The following is a 20,518-nucleotide window of genomic DNA, read 5'->3' as shown; positions in this document are numbered from 1 at the left end:
GCCAGTGGTTTTCATCCATCTGGGCTGTAAGTCCAGGTGAGGAACCCATGGAGGGTCTGCTGCCCTGCGACAGCCCTGCAGCCCCGAAGCCTGTGGCGGCACGCTTGGACCATCTCCCTGTCCAGTCCGTGTTTCTAATAAATCCTTGTAAGGAAATTAGTTTCCTCCTTCCCTAATAGCTTCCTTCCTGAAGCTAAATAAAGAGTACACAGGCTGTATTCAGCAGTGCCCACTTCCAAAATAAACAGAAGCACAGAAATTAGCCGGAACAATAGTGTAATTAGACAGCTGCGTAATTGTTCATGCAAACCAGGGTGCCTCTCAGAGCCTGAAAGCACAGATCTGCCTGCAGCGGATTTTCACGGTGGAGAAGGCGGTTGGCAGGAGGCCTCAGGCAGCAAAGGTCAGCAAGCAAGCAGACCCTGACTCTGACGCTTGCCGCTCTGGGACAGGCTTCCACGCTAGGTGGCCTCATTCGGCTTCTCTGGGTCTGTTGCCCACGGCCAGCGGTGACCGCAGCGCCAGGCTGCCGGCGTCAGATGAGGCAGTGCACACACTGGTGGGTGCTTGGCACGCAATGAGTGCTCCGTAAACAGGAGCATGGCCTCTTCCTCGCATCTTACGGGTGCTGTGGTCCAAGCCACTGGGCTCGCTCTGCAGGCTCCTCTACCCCTGTGCATGCGGAGCCGCGCCGGAGTGGGATTAGTGTGCTGTGCTGTGCAACATGCTCCAGGCCTCTGTGGCCACTCGGGTCTCATGCTCAGGGTGAGAGGTGACACAGCACTTCATGGAACCTGGGCACCGCTCCAACTTGTGAGACATTCAGAACACCTGCACGAAGCAAGTGCCGATTCATAATTAACAATCAACAACAGTTATTTGGCATATTGGGAGCGTGGCTAATAATACCAATAAATAATTCATCCAGGGGGAGAAAGTGAAGCATGGAGAGGTTAAGTCACCAACTGGTCCAAGGTCAGCATTGGGATTTGAACCCAGGGAGGTGCGGCTCTGCCCTGTACTGCCCCAAAATGCCAGAGGTACATCTCCACTGTCACTGTGGTATCTGTGCCATACCCACAAGCACCTGCCGGGAATCCTTACAAAGGCCAGCTGCTGGAAAGAGGCCAGTGTGGTTGGAGCAGAGTGCCAGCAGACAGCACCAAAGCCTGAGATTCAGAGGCTTCATCGAGCCTGACTCGAATCTGGGTCAGCCACTTGCCAGCTGAGTGATGAGCCAGGAGAACCTTCCTGTGCCTCAGTTTCCCCATTATAGTGCCTGCCTCCCGGGTGAATGGGAGGATTGCAGAACTTAAATCACCCTAAAAGGCTTGGAACAATACCCACTACGGAGGTAAGGATCCATAACCTGTGACTGTCACTTGCTCAAGGCTGGGGGAACTGACGGGAGAGAGAGTTCTCCTTGCGCAAGGGCCTCTGGTTCTGCTCAAATGCTCAGGCTGTTTGAGATACCAGAGGTGGAAGGCTTGGTGGCATCAGGGCTCTGGGAGGCAGGGGAGAGAGGGTGGTGAGAGCCAGAGCATCCTGCAGGGCCCCCGCACAGGACTCCCGGGTCTCCCCTGACCTCGCCCTGTCCTCCCAGCATATGCGAGAGGCTGCAGAGCGGCGGCAGCAGCTGGAACTGGAGCATGAGCAAGCCCTGGCTGTCCTCCACGCCAAACAGCAGGAGATCGAGCTTCTGCAGAAGGTGAGCGGTGGGCACGCGGGGGGCAGGGGTGTGGAGGGAGGAGGTGGTGGGGGCCTGCGCACCCAGCTCCCCTGAATAACCCACGTCCCTGGGCTCAATGGCAAACACTTGGAGGCTCCAGCACACGGTGCTGGCGGGCTTGTAGGGAGAGCACACTCCTGTGGCCACGGCGGGGTGTCAGCCACTTCAGCCTTGGAGGCAAGCAACCTGCCAGCATTGATGAAAATTTAAACGCGCATGTATCTTGATTTGCAACCTTCCATTCTGGAAAAATTGCCCTGCAAGAACCTCAGGAGCCGGTTCAAAATGTCTTGGGTTTTGTTTTCTTTGTTCTTTAGGGGTTTTGGGGGTTGTTTATTCAGTGCTGGTGTGTGGGTGGGGGATGGGGATTGGGGTTAAGTTGGATGCCCACCCAAGGTGGGGGTATAAATTGGGGTGCATCTGTATGAGACCAGGACAGCATCATCAAAAGGAATAATTTTGGTTTATGTCTGCTGTACTGGGGAGATTTTCATGATGTAGTGTTAAGTGAGCAAAGCACCTCTCAGGGCAATATTTGCAGCATGATGTCGTGGGCGAGGGAAGCCAGGGAGAGAGAAGAAAGAGGAAAGAGAAGCAGAGATTTAGAAACAAGGACTGAGCAGCTCAGGGGACATATCCCCGTGGCGCCCATGGTGGTGGTGGTGCTGGGGTCTGGGAACATTGCCCCCAGCTGCAATTTGTCAACAGCCCTGGTCCTCTCCTGTCTCTCTTCACCTGGGATTTGGGCTCAGATGTGGTTCTCATTTCCTTCCTGAGTCCTACCTGGGGGCCACTCCTCCTCCCCAGAAGGCAGCCGGCGCCTCCAGCCAGAGCCTTCCTGGTCTGGGTGACAGGTGCATGGCAGCCTGAGGGGGGCACTCCTGAGATAGGCTGGCTGACTGGCAGCGCAGGCAGCTCCTCCCGCATCTGGGTGGCCCTCCACCCGGCCCACCTCTTCTCCAGGCCTCTCATCCTGAAACAAAGAGCTGGGGCCATGTGCACACCTGGCTGGGGATGGGCGTCCGCTGGCACGGCCCCTTCCCCTGTGGAGTTTGGGAACAGCTTTGCACCCGGTGGAGAACTTCCTGGTCTGCTTCTCTACTGGTTTATTGAGACCATGCGTCAAGGATAGATGTCATTAAGCCTGTGCTGATGGGGACTGTCCGGCCTTGTTACCTGCCAGGATGCGCTGACTGGCACGGCGAGAAGCGATGTTTCATTGGATGTTGTCCAGAAAGGATATTGCTTGCTGGAGTCCAGACAGAGACACTGCTCGTCTCTCAGCCACCGTGTGGAAGGGGCTTCCGGTGCCCGGACACGGCCGCTGGGCACCTGCGCCCGCTCCCTGCAGCCCTGGAGCCCGCCTCCCTGGCCCTGCACCTCCCAGGCAGAGAGGAAGCCTGGCGAAATACGAATTCCGTGCCGAAGGGGTGGCAGGTCGATGTTTCTCAGCAGAGCAATCTCCAGGAGCCTGGAGTTTTATTTACAAAGCATCTGATGCCAGGAAGGTGCACCAGAGCCAATTCTGTCATTCAGCCTTTTCTGTGCTTCCTCCAATTTCTCTCTCCCTTCCCTGCATTCATCATGGTCTCTATTTTGGACAAACTGATGCTTAATCAGAGGCAGGAGCAGAGGGAGAGAAACGAGTGCAAAACCAGTGTGCCAATGTTGTGATTGCTTAGAGCTCTGATTTTTTAACAAAGTACTCGAAGAGGAATATTGAACTCTGACGGAATGAGACTGGCGATTCTTTAGAGCTCATATTTCCATTTGATTTTCACCATGGAGGGCCAGCATGCTACACTTGCTGATTTGATCATTCATTCATTCAACAAATGTTGGCCGTGTGCTGTGTGTCAGCCACTCGGGATTGTTCCAGAAGGGGGGCCCAGTGGCGGGGAGATGGCCTGTGCCCACGTGGAGAGTAAGCTCCCCCCTACCCCCACAGAGGGAGGGTGAACTGAGTTCAGATCATGCAGGTGCCATGAGGGGGTGGGACAGAATGAAGTGATAGGTTCATGAGGGCAGGAATCCAGACCCGGCAAGCTTAAGGGAGTGGCCGGCATGGGTCATGCAACTGCTCTGGTCCCTGGCACCCTGGGAAGGAGGCCCTTAGAGGGATGCAGACTGTGCTGGCAGGCAGGAGATGCGTCCCAGGGAGATGGCGCCCAGCCCTCTGCAGGCTGTGGGAAGGAGCTTGATCTCGTTCCCAGGGAACAGGAAGCCACTGGGAGGCTGAAACGGGTTTAACAAGGTGTGATGCTCATTCTTCGAGCATCACGCTGGGGATTGATCTGCAGAGGGGCAGGGAGGCCTGGGGTCTTGGCCTAGGGCAACGGCTGCAGTGGGGAGAAGTAAGTAGATGCATCCCAGGACAGATCAGGAGGCTGAGCTGTCTGCTTGGGGGCTGTGGTGGGAGGAGCAGGGGTGGGGCATGCCGGGAGGGGAAGTCCAGGCTGACTCTGGGCCTCCCAGCCCTTGAGCATCGAGCATCGGTGTGGACCTGGAGGATGGGAACATCGCTGCAGCTGGCATGGTCCTGGACTGGCTGACTTCCACATAGGTGCATGGGAGGGAGGGAAGGCTCCAAGCCACAAGTGGAGGGACATCAGTTGGCTCTCAGGAGACCTACTGTCCCATGTTTTCACTTTCTGGAGAAAAGACAGTGGACAGGGACATTTTCTTTCCACATAAACACTGCAGAGCAGCACAGACCCGTGGACGGGCTGGGGCAGTGTGGGGTGGGGGGCATTAGGGCCGGGAGCTCGCTGGGTAAAGCGTGCCGGGAAGAGCTGAGGAAACAAATGGCATCTTCATCCTAAAAGAAGCCAGGTACTTACTGGGCTCTGGGGACGATTTTTAATGGAACCTTCTCACTTCAAGCCTGTGATGAGCCTAGGAAGTAGGTACTGTCATCATCCATTTCCGAATCAAGGACGCTAAACCCCAGAGTCATTAAGTAACTTGCCAAATGCCACTCGGCTGGCGAGCAGCACAAAGTGAATTTGCACTGAACCTGTGAGGCCAGGATGCTCCACTATAAGGCTCGGGGCTGACCAGAATCTGGCCCTTGCCCCCCTACCACAATAAAAGTTCCAGAACTCTCTGAGGTCCAAAGCGGAGTCTCACGGCACAGCAGAGGGCTTATCTCTGAGAGCTACATGTTCTCTCTGGCTACAGCTCTCAGGCTCCTTGCTTGCTCTCCAGTGGGACCCCCGTCCTCCTCTTGCCCATGTAGTGGCTCTTATTACCACCCAGGTGTGGACATCATGCCAAGGGCTGGTCCCTGTCCTCATCCTCTCTAACTCACACAGTTTGGGTGGCAGAGCTCCAGGACGCCACCCTTCCCAGTACCTTTCCTTCCACACAGATTCCACATAAGCATCACAGGTGTTCCCCAGGACTCGGTCCATGAGCCACATCTCTCCGTCGACACTGGCTCCCGTGGCAACCTCATCTGGTCCTGTGGGTCTAAATACCATCTGGATACCTGCCACACCTCTAGCTCTCCATGCTGGATTGTGAACCCACTTCTTTCATCCAGCCTTCCACCTGACATCTCGACACCAGCTCTAAGTTGAAGGGTGTCCTCAGCCACATCCGTGCATCCCCTGTCCCTGGAGTTCTTGGGACCCAGCTCCTGGGAGCTCCCTTTATACCTGTCTGTACTTCGTTGGATTGTCTGTATCCTGGAGCCTGCAGTGTCCCTGTCTTGATGTACAGCAGGTGTTAGGGAAGGAGGGTTATGCTTTCCCTCTAAATTACAGGCAGTGCTTGCAGGCGCTTCCATGCTTCAGCCTCCTGTTGGGCTGCCCTGAGGAAGCGAGGGCCTCACACATCCGCTGCCAGTGTCCTGGGCCCCAAGTTTTCCCTGGGGTGCCTCTCTCTCCCCAGAAGATCACTCCTCTGCCCAATATGGTGTTTGAGAGAAGCAAATGGAAACATTTGTTGAATTAAGGAAAGAAAGATCAAAATTCCCAAGGCTGTTCTAACGGAAATCAAGGTAAAATGAGGCTGTCCAGCTAGCCGGTAGCTCTGGTAGCTGGGTGGTTGCAGCATCTAAAGATACAGAAGGGACACCTGGGTGGCTCAGTGGTTGAGCATCTGCCTTTGGCTCAGGGCGTGGTCCTGGAGTCCCAGGGTTGAGTCCCGCATCAGGCTTCCTGCATGGAGCCTGCTTCTCCTTCTGTGTTTCTGCCCCCCCCCTCTCCTCTCATTAATAAATGGGTTAAATCTTTAAAAAATAAAGATACAGAAGACAGCCAAGCAGGGCGCAGGGCTATCTGTGGGCCACCAGGGCCATCGGTGGTCCCATGGTACCTGCCTCGTGGAAATCAGGGAACCAAGAGCTCTGTCCAGGATCCTTGTCTTCACTCATTCAACAAACCAGTCAACGGTTATGGAGCCCTTCGTGTTGGTCACATTCTGGGGGCTGGTGGCATGGTGCCGAGTGAGGCCCTGGACAGTAACAATCAGGCAGCGACCCTGTGAACGTTTGTTCTATGTGTGGAAAGCCCAGGGCCTGGTGCCCGGGATGCTTGCTCACGGACTCTCAGCTCCAGCCTCCCTGCCTCCTCCTCTCCTGCCACCCTGGCCTCCATGCCTGGACCACACCAAATCTTCCCGCTCTTGGATCTTTGCCCAGGATGCCTGGTCCCCCAATAATGGCAGGGCTGGCTTACTTTGTCACTAAGGTCCCTGGTGTGCCACCCTTCCTGGGAGGGGCTCCACTCCCTGCTCCGCATCCTCTAGCACACCACCCTGCGGATGGTGCTGTTTGCTCATCGATTTGCCTGTGATCTGTCCCCAGAGAACAGTGTCTACACACGGAGAACACGGCCCCATACGCAGCAGGTGCTTGGCAAACACTAACGAAGCGGCATCGAGAGCCTGGGACAAGGAAAGGGGTGTGGCAAGCAGCCATCAATAGACGTGGTGGTGGTCTCAACCGGTGATGAATTCTAGGCAGTACTCCGTGAACGGCTGTCGCAGGAGTCACTAAGACACAGCTCCGCCCTCCCCACGGCCTGTGGCCGCCAGTCCCCCACGGGTCAGGCTCCCACACCCTGGTGCCTCCTCTCTGAACGACCAGTGGCCAGAGCCTGGCTGCTCCGCAGCTCCAGACTTCCAGCTCCATGTGCCAGCTACATCCTTGCCTGGTGACAGTAGCTGTGATGATAAGCTAAGGGTGTTTCCAAATTTGACATTTGTCTGCAGTCCTGACTGATTTTACTGTGGCTCAGAGTTCCTCCCATGGGTGAAGTGACTGCTTTCCGGGTTAGGGCTGTCACGGAGCCCGAGCCACCATGCACATCATGATCGCTGCTCTGCCTCCATTTCAAATCCTTCTTGTGGATGTTGTGTGCAGATAGTAGGAGATTGCGGACTGACCTCGTGTTCATTCAGTGGAGAATCTGCCCTAGTTCCGTGTGCTTCTACCACGCATGCCTGGGGTACCGGGTGTCCAGTCGGTGGCTCCCTCAGCTCTGACATGAGGCCCCTTGCAGCCCCCACAATGCTTTTGCCCTGCCGCATCCTCACCAGCACCCACAAGCCCCAGCCAGTCGCCAAGGAGACTGAGCACTAGGTGCAGGGCCCGTCGCAGCCAGGTTTCCGGACCTTGGCACCAAGTCTGCCAGCATGTCTGCACCCCTGTGCCCTGCTGGAAACTGCCACGTGAGCAGCCCTGGTGACCGACCGCCCTGGATGCTCCATCTCCCAGATGACAGCCCCCTCCCCTGACGGTGGGACTCTGTGCCCCTGACAGCCATGGGCCCTCTCAAGCATCACCGTGTGCTCTGTGTCGGAAATCGTGCCTGCATGAAGGTCACAGCTTCCCCCACGAGTTGGCCATGGCCCCCAAATGAGCTCCGCGTAAGCTGTTGCTTAGACGTTGCAAGAATTCAGCGCTGACAATTCTGTTAATTTTAACAATCTATTCTGATTGCCCAAATGGCCCAGCTTGCAAGTAGCCTGTGAAAACCAGCTCCTGCTTTCCTCCTGAAGCCAGAAACCGAGTCATTACCACAAACTTGGCCGAGTTTTCATGGCTCGCTTTGGGTTTTTTTCGTTGTTGTTTTTCATCCTGCCAGTTGGAAACTATCTTTGACTCAAGTGGCTCAATGGTGGGGTTATTTATATAATCCCCGTACGTCCTCTGGATGGCTGTCTTTTCTTCCCCTGGTTCTGTTATTTATTGTCGGTCTCATTTCTGCTTTGAAAGGAACGATTTTAAGCACTTAGAGAGTGCACTGAAGTCAAGACTGGCGTAATGAATCTGGCATTCTGTCTGCTTCCCAGCTCTGGGGCCCCTCGGGGAGATGCGACCGCAGGACGTGTGGGGATGAACTCTGCAGGGACCCCAGGCTCCCCATGCGTGGGCCAAGCCGGGCGAGCAGAGCTCCCGCCTCCTCCCGAGGGGCTGCAGTGTTGGGCAGCCCATCCCTACCTGTTCTCTTGGCGCTGAGAGACCGTGCTCCTCCAGAACTGAGAATTCTAGATGTGGATCTCAGCCCAACACATGGATTCTTCATGAGTGCTTGAAATTCCAAGAGGCAGGTGCCCTGCAGTCAGGAGATAAACCTCTCCAAAAACCTGCTTCTCAGTGTCTCTGGGAACATCTGTGAAGCCACTGAAACCAGTGCAAGGGGGTGTCTGTCCACAGGGCCACACAGGGCAAGCTTTCCTTCTCGGCTTGGGACTCAGCCTCAGGCTCTCACGGAACTTCAGTGCCTCCAGCTTTAAAACAGGAAGTGGTGTGTTCTCCAAGAGCTGATGCTTGTGTTCAGTAGGACTCTTGGTTTCAAGGGACAGAAAATAGAAAAAGGGAATTTTGTGCACACAGCTGAAATGGGCTTCAGGTGTGGCTAGATCCAGCACGCTCCTGCCTTTGCTCCCCGGTGTATTGGCTGCACTTTTGACGGTCAGGTGGAGGCGGCTCCAGCCTCATCCCTCATGGTGGCAGGACGGCTGCGGCACTCCAGACTGTCCTCCACTCAGGCTTGGGTCCCAAAGGCAGGGATTGTCTGTCTCCTCTCCCCTAGTACTCCTGGCAAAGCTGTAGCCAGGCTTCAAGCCCACCTGTAAACCAACCACTGAGAGTTTGGAGCTGGTCTCATGCATCAGGATGAGGCTGGGTCTCCAGAGCCCTTGGGGCTCTTCCCAGGAGAGGAGGCCACAGAGGCCAGGTGGGCCAGGTCACAGTGCCAGCCCTCGGGTTGGGGAGACCAAGGGATGATAATGTTGCATTTCCGTTTTGTGTGAACTCACCATGCGCTCGAACAACAGCCATCCTGAGAGGCTGGTTTGGTGAAACTTGGAATATTTCTTATTCTATAGAGCAGGTGGCTTTGCTTCAAGTAATTTGAAGAGGGTTGCCCCTCTCACCCCCCACCCCTGCCACAGGCTGAGCAGCTGAGCACCTGTCAGATGCTTGGGGCTCCCATCTTGGGCTCTCCTTGGGGCCCTGGGTGATCGCAGCTGACCTTCAGCTACTTGGTGGTTGGGTGCATGGCGGCGTCTTGTTTCCCAAGCAGCTAAGGGTAGCTGGGGAGACAATCAGTGATCCCTCCACCGCCTCAGGTTTCCGGGAGCTTTGTCAAGCTCTTCTCCCAGCCTCCTTGTGCGTGTGACTGCCTCTCTCCCGAGGATCAGGGTCTCTGCATCATGCTCTGGTCGCATTCCCACCCCTGTCTATCCCATTGCTGCCAAGTCAGGGCATGATTTCCCATTTTACAAAGAGTGTCCCAGCCGGCCAGTATTCATTTCTTGTTTGCCCAAAGGGGAGAGAAATGAGAACTGATCTAGATCCTCAGAATGGGGTGCTTCCTAGGGGGGTAAAAATCAGAGACCCATGCCCCGACTTGATCTGATTCTTTTCTCCATCCCTTGCTTTAAATGTTTACTCTTCTCTCTTTTTATCATAAAAAAGGCTCAGGTTGAAGCTAAGAAGGAACATGAAGGCGCTGTCCAGCTGCTAGAGGTAAGTGCTGGAGCTCCACCCACTGGCTGCTGGGGCAGTGAGGTCAGCGCTGCCTTCGTGCCTCATGCGAGTGGGCAACACTCGTGAGTGCCCAATGGGCACTGGCCACGAACACTACTCGCTCATACAACTGCACAGAGGCCAAGGCATGCCCCCAGGCTACACAGTCCGCCCTGGGGCCAGGGGCCTCACATGGGACCCGCTCTACACTGAGGGCTCCTCCTGGATGGCAAGCCAGGAGGATGAGGCCACTGCCTTGCACAGGAATGAGGAGAAAGCGTGGGGTGTGTGTGTGTGTGTGTGGGGGGGTGTTCCTGTGGGCACCCCGCCAGCAGAGGAACCCTGCAGGGTGCATTTTCAGAGACAGCACTGATGTTGGGGAAACATTTGGCAGGTGGCATCTGGGGAGTCGTTTGCAGAATTAGAGGGGGGCTGACATAGGGAACTGGAGTGGTGAATGCTGCTCTAGGCACTGCCACAGCACCGCTCCCAGTGAGCACAGTCACTCGGGGTGGTGAGGGGGGCCCAGTCTACCCCTGGTGACTGAGGAAGGGGCTCCTCAGGGAAGTGGCACCAGTCTCACCAGCTTAGGGTCCTTGGAGGCGTGACCACACCTCTGTCCCTGCACTCGCAGCCTCATGCCTCCTCGTGAGTGGACGGACTAGCAGGTCTTCATGGAGCTCACAGGCTCACCCCCAGGCCCTGGCCACCTGCACGGCTCGTGCATAATAAAAGGCCATAATGAGCACCCAGGGCTTCTCCCCATCCACAGACAGAGACCAGGCAGTTACCACCCCTTCCTTACAGACACAGGTGGGGGTGGACCTGCATGGCCTCCACTCAGGCCTGCCATCCACAGATATGGGGCGTAGTTGCCCCTTCATGGCCCCGTCCTTTGTCCCTAGGGGCATAGCAGCCATGGAAACAGAGTGTGTGCCTCTCTTAATTCTCTTATGTTGCCTTTTAACATCTATTCCTCCCGCAGGGAAAGGTTCCACCATTATCATCATATATATTAGAATTGATTTTTTGAGAGCATCCATTAGCTAATGAATATCTGGAGGGGTGAGTGTGATGAATGGCAGGGGGGACATCTACCACCTGAGGGAATGGCAACAGAGTCCCAGAAGTCCATGCTTCTCCCTGAAAAATAACCCCCCGCCCCGCCTGAACTGCCCTCACCCCCATTCGGACATCTGCTGGCTGCAAGCGCATTTCCTTTCTCCATCACCTGAAGCCTGTTGCTGTGATGTGTCTTGTTCTAATCCACCTCCCGAGCCACCGCCGGGGTCCCATGACCCCAGTGCTGGGGGTGTTGGTGCATGCATTGGCAGGTGGTTGCATCGAGATGTGCTTTGGGTTGAACAAGTGGAGAAGGCAGTGCTGACGTGCTGAGAATCCTGTGTCTTCTCTTATTTACATCTTCCTGTGGTTGTGTCTTGCTTTGCGCTTCACCCAGAACACCTTGGACGGCATGCAGGTACTACGGGCTCACGCCTCCCCACACCAGTGTGCCGGGCGGTGCCTTCCCTTGTGCATGGGGCAGCCACAAGGGACCACCCGGGGTCCCTGGGCCCGCTCAACCCACCTCTTGTCCCGAAGCCGGCAGCCCGAGGTGCTTCCTTGACATACTGGGGGTGGGGGCTCCCGGGGGCATGCAGGAGCTCCCTGGCAGGAGGTGCTGCTCTCTGGGCGCCAGCACACAAGCTCTGTTCTCGCAAGTGTTGAGCAGGTCCAGCGAACCCGGTCTCCTGTTTCCTGCCATGGCCCTAAGGGTTGGGTGGGTGGACCGCCCCGAACCCTGAAGACCGCTGGGGGCGGGGGGCGATGTGAGAATTGGTGGGACTGATTCTGTCCTCGTGCCAGCCACGTGCCCACGGGCCTGGAGCCCAGGATAGAGCCAGTCTGTCGGTCATCGGGATTTGACACTGGCCCCGAATGTTCCAGCTTTGTGTTTGTGTCTGCTGTGTGTGCTGCTGGGGCCCCTCCCGCAGGTGAGGGTGGCGGCCTTCCTCCCTGTTGACAGGCCACTGCCCTTCTCACTAACCCGTGGGGCAAGAGGAACAGCACTGTACCTCTGAGCAGGGTTTTGAGTGTTTTCCAAAACTCTGAGTTTGATAGAGTATTCACAGAAGGGATGATTTTCCCACTTTGGGGATGAGTGGTTCTCAAAGTGGAGTTCCCAGACCAGTAGTGTCAGTATCACCCAGGAGCTTGCTAGACATGCAGGTCCTTGGGTCCTGCCCAACCTGTGGAGTGGGAAGGTCTGGGGGAGGGACCCAGAAGCCAGAGAAGACCCAGCCACCCAAACCTGGGGGGGCAGTTGTGATGCAGCTGCTGTCTGGGAAGCACTGTTCAGTATCCGTGAGGCTAGTCTGGGGAAGGAGGGCATATGGACAAGCCAGCCCCCTGGAGTCATGGCCAACCCATGGCTCAGCATCCTAGTGAGCTGAGCCTCCCCTTTCCACCCTCACTTGCATTGGAAGTGCCAGCGAGGAGCATCAGCAGCTGCCATGCACTTTTGGGAATGTGTTCGTGTTCTGGAAGGTGCTGTGTGTCCCACGTGGCACACTGGTGACTCCCCTTAGTCAGGTGCTGTCCTGAGTGGAAGAGCCGCCACCTGCCCATCAAGACTAGCATGGGATGCCTCAGCAATCATGTGACACCAAACCCTCTCCAAATAGCCTTACACACAGAGCCTGTTCTGTGGGGGTCCCTAGGCCCTGATTTCTGGGGAGTGAATGGCCAGGATGTTTGAGGGATAAGAGGAGGGGAGTGGTCTCCATTCCAGGTCAGGACACATGCAGAGTCTCAGCACCCATGGAATAATCTGGGCTAGCTTTGGGGCATCAGGAATGAGCTGGAGATGAACAGAGCTTTTCCAGAATCAAGACAGAGCACTCTCTGGTCAGTAAACCGAAGAGCAGGTACTTTCAGGTAAACTTCCCTGGCACTTTACAAGGGAGCAGTTTCAAGCCCAAGAAGCAAGAGAACATTTTTAAATTAATAATAGTAATGACGATCCAATGACAGTATCAGTAGGGTTCCTTGAACACCCACTTTGTGCCAGGCGCTGTCCTAAGGGTGCATCTAGGGATGTTTAGGACACAGTGCGCATATGTCATTTATCTTCACAATGGCCCAGAGGAAACTGAAGCACGGGTTAACTGACTCGCCCAAAGCAAGCTGGTAAAAGTCAAAGTCTGTACTCAAACCCCAGGAGTTTGGTGCCAGAGGCCAAACCTTCAGCTGCTGCTTTTTGCCAGCTTTCCTCGACTTCAGCATTCTGTCCCCCCAGGAGGTGGGGTCAGCTCTCCTGCTGACAAAACCACAGCAAGAGTTGAATTGTGAATGAGTCCACATGGTGGCAAGACTCAGAAGTGCAGCACTCCCACTCGAAGGCTTGCACCTCGTGGTCGCTGTCCACCAGGCACTGGACACGTGTGTCGGATTTAATCCATAGAACCATCCCAGGAGGTTGCTACCATCATCATCCTCTTCATGGATTGGAAGTCAAGCACAGAGGCTTGAGTCACTTGCCCGGGGATACACAGCTCGCTAGAGTAGAGCCAGGCCCCGAGGGCAGGAGGGCCACGGGGTGGTGCTGTCTGAGGCCGCTGAGGAAAGATGCAGGGCAGCGATGCCTGCATGTGGGGTCAGGAGGTGGCCGGCTCTGGGGTTGGTTGCGGGGGAGAGCCCCGCGACATGCTTGCTCTACCCACTGTCAGTGCCGTGTGCTTTGCGTGTGTTTTGGCTGCTTTGTGGCTTGTTCTTCAGGCACATTCCCAGCACCTTGTCCCATTGCCCCCAGCTTGCTGGCCGTCCACTCCAGGACGCTCGTCACAGCCAGGAAGGAACCCTCGCGGGCTCCTTTCATCCCTGGGTCTCATTTGGCGAGACTTGCAAGAGCAGACGGCATAGCCCTGACCTAGACAGGTACAGGGTCGTCTTGAGGTGGGCCTGGTGTCCACACTGCATTGTGACTGACCTGTGCTGAGTCCCATCCCTTCCTCCACAAAAGTACTAAAAATTATATTTTACATATACCCGCCTGGATGTAAAGAGGAATATAGTTCACGCTGGGTTTTTTATTATTATATCTTTTTCGTTTCTGATTTTAGAGGAAACTAAAATGGAAGCATTTGCACGGGTCCCTAGACGTACCAGCCGCGTGTTGCTGGGCCTAAGAGGGGAGTTGCCCTGCTGGGCTGGAGTTAGGGTACAGGACACCACGTGGCAAACAAGTGTGCATGGGTGTGAGTGAGCGCATGGAGGAGGAGGACACGTGCTTGGTCCCATCAGGAAGATGAACCTGTTTCTCAGGTCCGTTCGTAAGGTGAGGCTCAGATCACAACCTCACCCCGAACATAGAAAGGTCGTTTCTCGTTAGTGATGTCTGCTGCAGATCTGGGACATCCTCCGAGAATGCCCTCCAGGATGACATGGGATCCAGGCTCCCTGCGTCTGGTGACCGTGGTGTCTGGTGCACGGGGCTTCCCAGTGACTGCAGCAGGGGCAGCTCCATCCTGCTCTGCTGTGTCACCTGTGCCCTGGCCAGAGCTGGGCGCTTCACTGCAGGAAGAGCTGGAAAGTGTGGTCTCCCTGGGCCCAGGGGATGAAACCCAATGTGGTTGGCCCAAGGCATCATCCCCACCCATCTGAATTCTAGAATCCTCACAGGACAACATGATTTTGATACTAAAGTGTGGCTGAGTAGCAGCCAAGTTGAGAGCCTGAGAAGTAGACCCATAAAGATGTATAATTAATGTTTTACATCCCACGTGTCTTAGGAAGCCTCTTTCCCCCCTTGGGGAATTGTGGGGGCCGTGGGGGTCTCTGCCCCTCCTCCCCGGGAATAGCCCTAGCTTCCCCATCCCCCTGAGGCTTTGCTGGGAGATGAGGTGATTGGGGACAGGGAAGCCATGCATGCCTCGATGTTGGGGCTTCCAAACATTAGGCTGCCCTAGGACTCACCCCCACTCCAGCTCTGTGTTCCAGAGGCTGTCTGCCCCCTGGCTGTTGGCGCCCCAAAGGCGATACAGGATTTCTGAGGTCCCACCCATGGCAGGTGCTTATCTGCACACGTCATCCTGATGTGACAAGGGCACATCTGTCCAGAAGCAGGGAAACTCTGACGACCCAGACTCACAAGCTTAGAATTCATGGTTGTTTAAGTTGGGCAGTTGGATAAACATTGAATCGTATGAACAAAGCAAACATTTAAAACACTCATGCTTTAATGGTGCTGGATCCATACATGTGATTGAATGAAAATGTCAACTAAAGAGAAGTCTACACTTTGCAGATTCTCCCCTTGGCTACAATATTGTTCCATTTCATTCTCAAGGCCACATTGTCCTGCAAAGATTCTGGAGTTCAGAGCATTTATGTATAAAGATCCTGGAGCTCAGCCTGTTGGGATGAATTCGCATGGATTTTCTTGGGTGCTGTCTAGTTGCCGGTAGGATCCAGCACCGATAGGAGTATTAAGCTGGCAGTGGAGGGCATTCCTTAGCTGGGGGTCACCATGAAAAGGACACTGAGTGTCCCTGTTAATGACGAAATGTAGGGAGTCCTGATGCACTTGCATGAGCTCAAAGGTGCTTTCACAGTTTGCTGAAAACAGATGTCCGGTCATCGGAGGGGGGGCATGCAGGAACTTGGGTGTCTGAGTCACTAGGATGGCACCCCTCGCCCTCCCCAGCAGTGTCTGTGCTGCAGCTTTGCCCACAGAGGGTGGAAGACTGTCACTCCTGCTAGTGGAGCCCCTTGCATATGCTGTCCCCCACCTCACCCCAGGGTCTGACTTTGCAATTCCCCATTGGGTTCTAGAAGACATGTTTCACCTTGTGCTTTGGTGAAGACAGTGAGGCCCACTGAGGCAGCAGGACTTGCCTCCAGGTCCCCAGTTAGTGAGTAGGGGACCCGGGATCTAGAGCCAGCTCAGAGCCTGGAGTCAGAGAGGCCTGGGTTTGTCTGGCCCCTACCTGGGTATGTGAGCCTGGCTTCCATGCATCTTGGCTGCACTCTGTCATGAGTTCATCTCACCTTACCCTGTGGGCTCCCTGAGCATCATAGATGGTGCATAGAGATCCCCCCCTGCCCCAGCAGTGCCCAGCACACAGCAGGTGGACAGCCCAGGGTACGCAGAATCCCAGTCCTTGCTTGTACATCAGGACGCAGCATGGAATGTTACTCCCAGGTGCTCCTATGTGGGTGGCCCAGCCTACCTGGGCCCTGGTTTTTCCTGCTGCACTCATTACTCACAGCGGCTCCACGGCCTCAGCCTGCCCTGCTGGACACTGATAACAGGGCATAGCACTCCATACCACGGCGGCTCTCCTTTACGAAGCCGAAAGTCAGATGTGGAATCCTGGGTGGCGGAGCCTGAACTGCTGGCAGTCACTCCTAGGATGTGTTTTCCTTCGTCTCTATAAACACCCATGGCCAAATTTGCAAGTCTCCGTGTTTCTTCCAGGGATGGTTTACTTGCCAGATGACTGTGCCATCTGTTCCTGCCACGGTCAGAGCACAGCTGCTCTGCACGCCCCCCACTACCGATGACTGCAGGTGGCTAGCTCCCTGGGGGGCCACCTAGCTGGGAGGTGACAGTGCTCCAGATCCTGAAATAAATGCTGATGTTCAAATAAGCCAGCCAGGAAGATCGGCGGGTTGCTGGACACCATTCCCCCTGCTGGTGACTTGGGGGCCACCAGGGCCAGCACCCGGCTACCGGGCCCACATCAGCCACCCCGGCCTCAACCCCTGCAGCCAGACCAGGAGGCCATACTGCTGGAGGAGAGCCTGCCTCTCTTTCACAAGGCAGAAAGCCTGTGAGGTTTCCTTTTGTCCCTGGCTCTCATCAACTTCTTGCTCCCCCACCGTTTGCTCCCCAGGCCACTGAGACCAGGCCCCTGAAGCCTGCAGACTCCAAGGCTGGGCCTCCTGCTGCCGCACAGCCAAGCAGTGGGGGAGGAGAGGTCAGTTAGGTGTAGGCCGCACGACCCCTCCTTCTCTCTGGTTAGCAGCTGGAGTGGGAGAGGCCTGGCCACCCGCCTCCAACTCTGCTCCAGGTTACGGTGAGAGCGAGGCTCAACCAAACCACCCCATGTGTATGGATGCGGAGTAAGCAAATGCTCTGACAGGTGAGCAGAAAACAGGACATCTGTGTTTATTCTGTAGCTCGGCCACATCCTGTCACCAGTTCCCGTGGAAGGCGCACTGGAGGGAAGCACGTCAGCCCAACGGAGCCTGGCCCGGGCGGCCTCGGCCACCAGAAATCCTCTGTTCAGAAATCACCCAGATCGGTGTCCGGACACAGGAGCACTTGGGGATGCACCTTGTCCTGCACCTCTTCTTGTCCTGCACCTTGTCTACTCATGGGTGGGATGGCACTACGATGTTTGAGCCACCTGACATCCTGAATACCTTTCATGTCACCAACAAATGCCCAGTTCTCCCACTCTTTGTGTTTAGGTAAAAGCTGATAATTTCATCAGAGTGGGGTTTTTCCACTAACGAGTGAGGTTGAGGCACCAAATAGACACAGGCGGCAGAGGTCTTGGGGGCACCTGCGTTCCTAACGTCTGCATTGCCCACCCCTGGGATGGGATTCTTGGCGGTGCCAGCGATTGCCCTGGAGTGTAAGTCCAGCTCCAGGGATATGAGCTCTTCACCCAGAAAGACTAGAAATGATCCACCTGAGGTCCCTGAGCCCCAGACCCTGTGGGGGATCATCCTATATGTCCAGGGCTCAATGGGCACAGCTGGAAGCCATCCAGACCAGCCCGACCCGGTGCCAGCTGGGCAGAGAGCCACCAAGTGGTTGCACTGCCTCCAGACAGACCTTGACAGCCCGGGCTGTTGTGTATGGGCCTCTGATACACTTCAGCATTTAAAGTTTGAGGGATTTTTACATTAAAATAAAGACTCAGCTCCTTTTGGAAGAGTAGAAGTCTTGTCCACAGTGGCTCTGGACAAATGCTGAGAAGATGCCCCCTGGACCGAGCATACATGTCCCATTCACTCTATTCCCCCTACATCCTCTGACTTGTCTGTGCTCCCTGTCTCCACCGACCTCCATGGATGTCCAGAGACACTGATGGCCTGAAGCCTCCTCCACATCTACCTACTTCCTGGACTCCCTCACCAGCACATCACCAGCCACTCCTGAGAGGTCCACGTCCTATGCCAGGTGCAGGGGAAAGGCATGTCCCAGTCCCCGTTGGTGAAGGGGACCACTGAACAAAGAAACATGCCTGGTTGGAGAGGGTCGCCGAGGACAGTTCTCAGGGAGCTCGGGCACCAGGCTGGCCAGCATGGTGCCAAGGCCACTGCGTCTGTAGGCTCATATGATAGGCGCTGCAGGCAAGTGCCTGCATGTGACCGGGCCCCACCACCCCAGGCATGCCTGAGTCCTGTGGGGCCTGGCCAGGAGCGCACATCGTCCCCTCCAGCTTCTCCCAGAGCACCACGACTGAGGCCCCAGTGGCTGGCCACCTGTGCCAGTTGTGCCTAGGATGCCAGCTTCCAGCGGAGGTCCGTGAGGCCCTTGGCTGCGCTCCGCCTGTAACACCACAGAGACTTTCCCCGCACAGGCAGGCTACCTATAGCATAAGCTCATATTTTTGTTAATCTGTTCACTTTTTAAGACTTTTCATCTTAAAAAAAAACCAAGACTTTTCATCTTGAAGTACTTTAAGACTCACAGGGAGTTCCATAAGGAGCTGCAGTTCTTCCCATGTTCTCTTCACTCGGCTGCCGGGGCAGCATCTCCCCGGTGGGGCGTCCTGATGCGGTCCCGCGTCCCTGCCCATGCCTAGGAGTGCAGACTTCACTCCTCCGCCTCGTGGAGGCAGCTGTCACAGACAAGCTCATTCAGCTTTTTAAAAGAAGAATCCTGCTGATTTTTTTTTTAATGAATTGAAGAAATTAACTATAGGCTTGGGATTTGTTAGGTTTATTTTTAGAAATCCCTGATCTCAGACATAAATAGCACTTCATTCTATACCAAGGAGCTGGAAAACTTAATGCTGGGGGGGAGGGGAAGGAAGAGAGGAAGCTGAAGAAAAGGAGGAGGAAGTAGAGGAAGAGAAGGGGGATGGGGAGGAAGAGTGGGGGGAGGAGGAAGAGGAGGATGAAGAAGGGGAGGAAGGAGGAGGGAGAGGAGGATGGGAAGAAAGAGGAGGATGAAGAGGAGGAGGAGGGAGAGAAAGAGGAGGAGGAGGAGTATGGGGAGAAGGACAGGGAGGATGGGGATGGGGAGGAGGGGGAAGAGGGAAGAAGGAGGAGGAGGAAGGTGAGAGGGAGGAGGAGAGGAAGGAGGGGAGGAGGAGGAAGAGAAGGGGAGGAGGATAAGGAGAAGGAAAGGAGAAGCGTGTCTCCTGCTGGCGCTCCGCATGCAGGGTGAGGCTGGTCCCGGCCATCCCTGCATTCCCGCACGCAACCCAACATCTGTTGCACGCTGACCTGGTGCCAAGCTCATTCCCAGTGCTGGGGATGTAGCAGGAAAGAAGCAGACAAAAATTGCTGCCCTTGTGGAGCTGACATTTTAGTGGGGGAACCAGGCAACACGTGGAATTAATAATACAGTAGATGGGATTTTCCGTTTATCACAGAATAAGGAATGGAAGTGAGACAGGACCCCACGCCGGCGGGACAAGCCAGTGCTCAGATCTGCAGTTCCCTCTTCTCACTGATTCAGCAAATTTTTACTGAGCACCTGCTCTGGGCCTGATTCTGCGAAAAACACGGAGGATGTATTGGGGAGAGAAGCAGAAAGAGCAAAGGCTCAGAGCTCCCCCCCACCCCCAGTCGTGGAGACAGAGGAGACGGGACCAGGGAGCTCATGTACCATGGGCAGCGGTAGCACCAGACAGTGCCCCCCGCACATCCCTCGTTGGCCTGTGCACCCAGCTGCGTACGGTGTAGGATACTCTGGTTGCTCAGACGCCAGGATAGGAAGTGTGGTCCACAGGCGTCCGGGGAGTGGGAGTGGGTGTCAAGCCGCCCAACCTGAGAGCCGGCAGGGCAGGGGCCAACAGAGGCAGGAAGGAGCTGCCCCGGGCTGCCCCTCCCCTGACATGTGTCCGAGGGAGAACCCCCCTCCCCAGGGCTCCCAGGGCATCTCTGGAGGCCTGCAGATGGCAGCTGTGTTGCTAACCACAACCAGCAGAAAGAAATTCCTTTGATACTGAAAGCAGAGTTCCTTGGGGTTCTGCAGTCTAGGGGCATGCACCCCCATGAGAAAAATGCATCAGCAGATTGGCAACCAAGCTGCCCCCAAGTCTGGGCTGTGTCACTGCCTCACGGTCCACATTTCCAATGGCTGTGGTGAGGTGAGCCAGGCACAAGTGCCCAGGCTGCACACACAGCCCGGGATGATCCATGGTTGGCTGGGATTCGAGTGTCCGTAGGGTTTCTCGGCACGTGTGGTTTCCCACGTCTGCCCTGTGCCGGTAGCAGGCCGCTTCCCACCATGCATGCATGTGCACGTGCAGCACATAGCCATGTGCACACACATGCAGGCTCATCCCCTCACTGCACACCCCTGACCACGTGTCCGTGCCTCTGCCATGCAGAGCAAGGTACGGGAGCTGGAAGAGAAATGCCGGACGCAGAGTGAGCAGTTCAGCTTGCTGTCCCAGGACCTGGAGAAGCTCCGGCAGCACGCCGGCAAGATCGATCTGTTGGGTGGCAGCGCCGGGGCCTCCTTGGACGTGCTGGCGTCCGGCAAGCCTTTCTCCCAGTTCATGAATGGACTTGCCCCCTCCATTGGCAAAGGTGAGTGCCTGCTCCTGCCCTGTGTC

At 55.8% G+C, this 20,518-nt stretch overlaps 1 protein-coding gene across 2 annotated transcripts in view; it reads left to right on the top strand.

Moving 5' to 3' along the window:
* RIMBP2 (RIMS binding protein 2) overlaps nt 1-20,518 on the top strand; it is a 218,397-nt gene that overhangs the window by 149,668 nt on the left and 48,211 nt on the right. For both annotated transcript variants that reach the window (XM_055323130.1, XM_055323132.1), the window contains exons 5-7: nt 1,604-1,708; nt 9,660-9,710; nt 20,291-20,492. In XM_055323130.1, coding sequence (XP_055179105.1) covers nt 1,607-1,708; nt 9,660-9,710; nt 20,291-20,492 — 355 coding nt within the window. In that variant the 5' untranslated portion in view covers nt 1,604-1,606. The remainder of the gene's footprint in view (nt 1-1,603; nt 1,709-9,659; nt 9,711-20,290; nt 20,493-20,518) is intronic.

This window comes from Nyctereutes procyonoides, unplaced genomic scaffold (genome assembly GCF_905146905.1).
Source record: "Nyctereutes procyonoides isolate TBG_1078 unplaced genomic scaffold, NYPRO_anot_genome, whole genome shotgun sequence".
Lineage (NCBI taxonomy): Eukaryota > Metazoa > Chordata > Mammalia > Carnivora > Canidae > Nyctereutes > Nyctereutes procyonoides.
The sequence above is the reverse complement of the archived record's forward strand: the minus strand, read 5'-3'. Positions and strand labels throughout refer to the sequence as shown.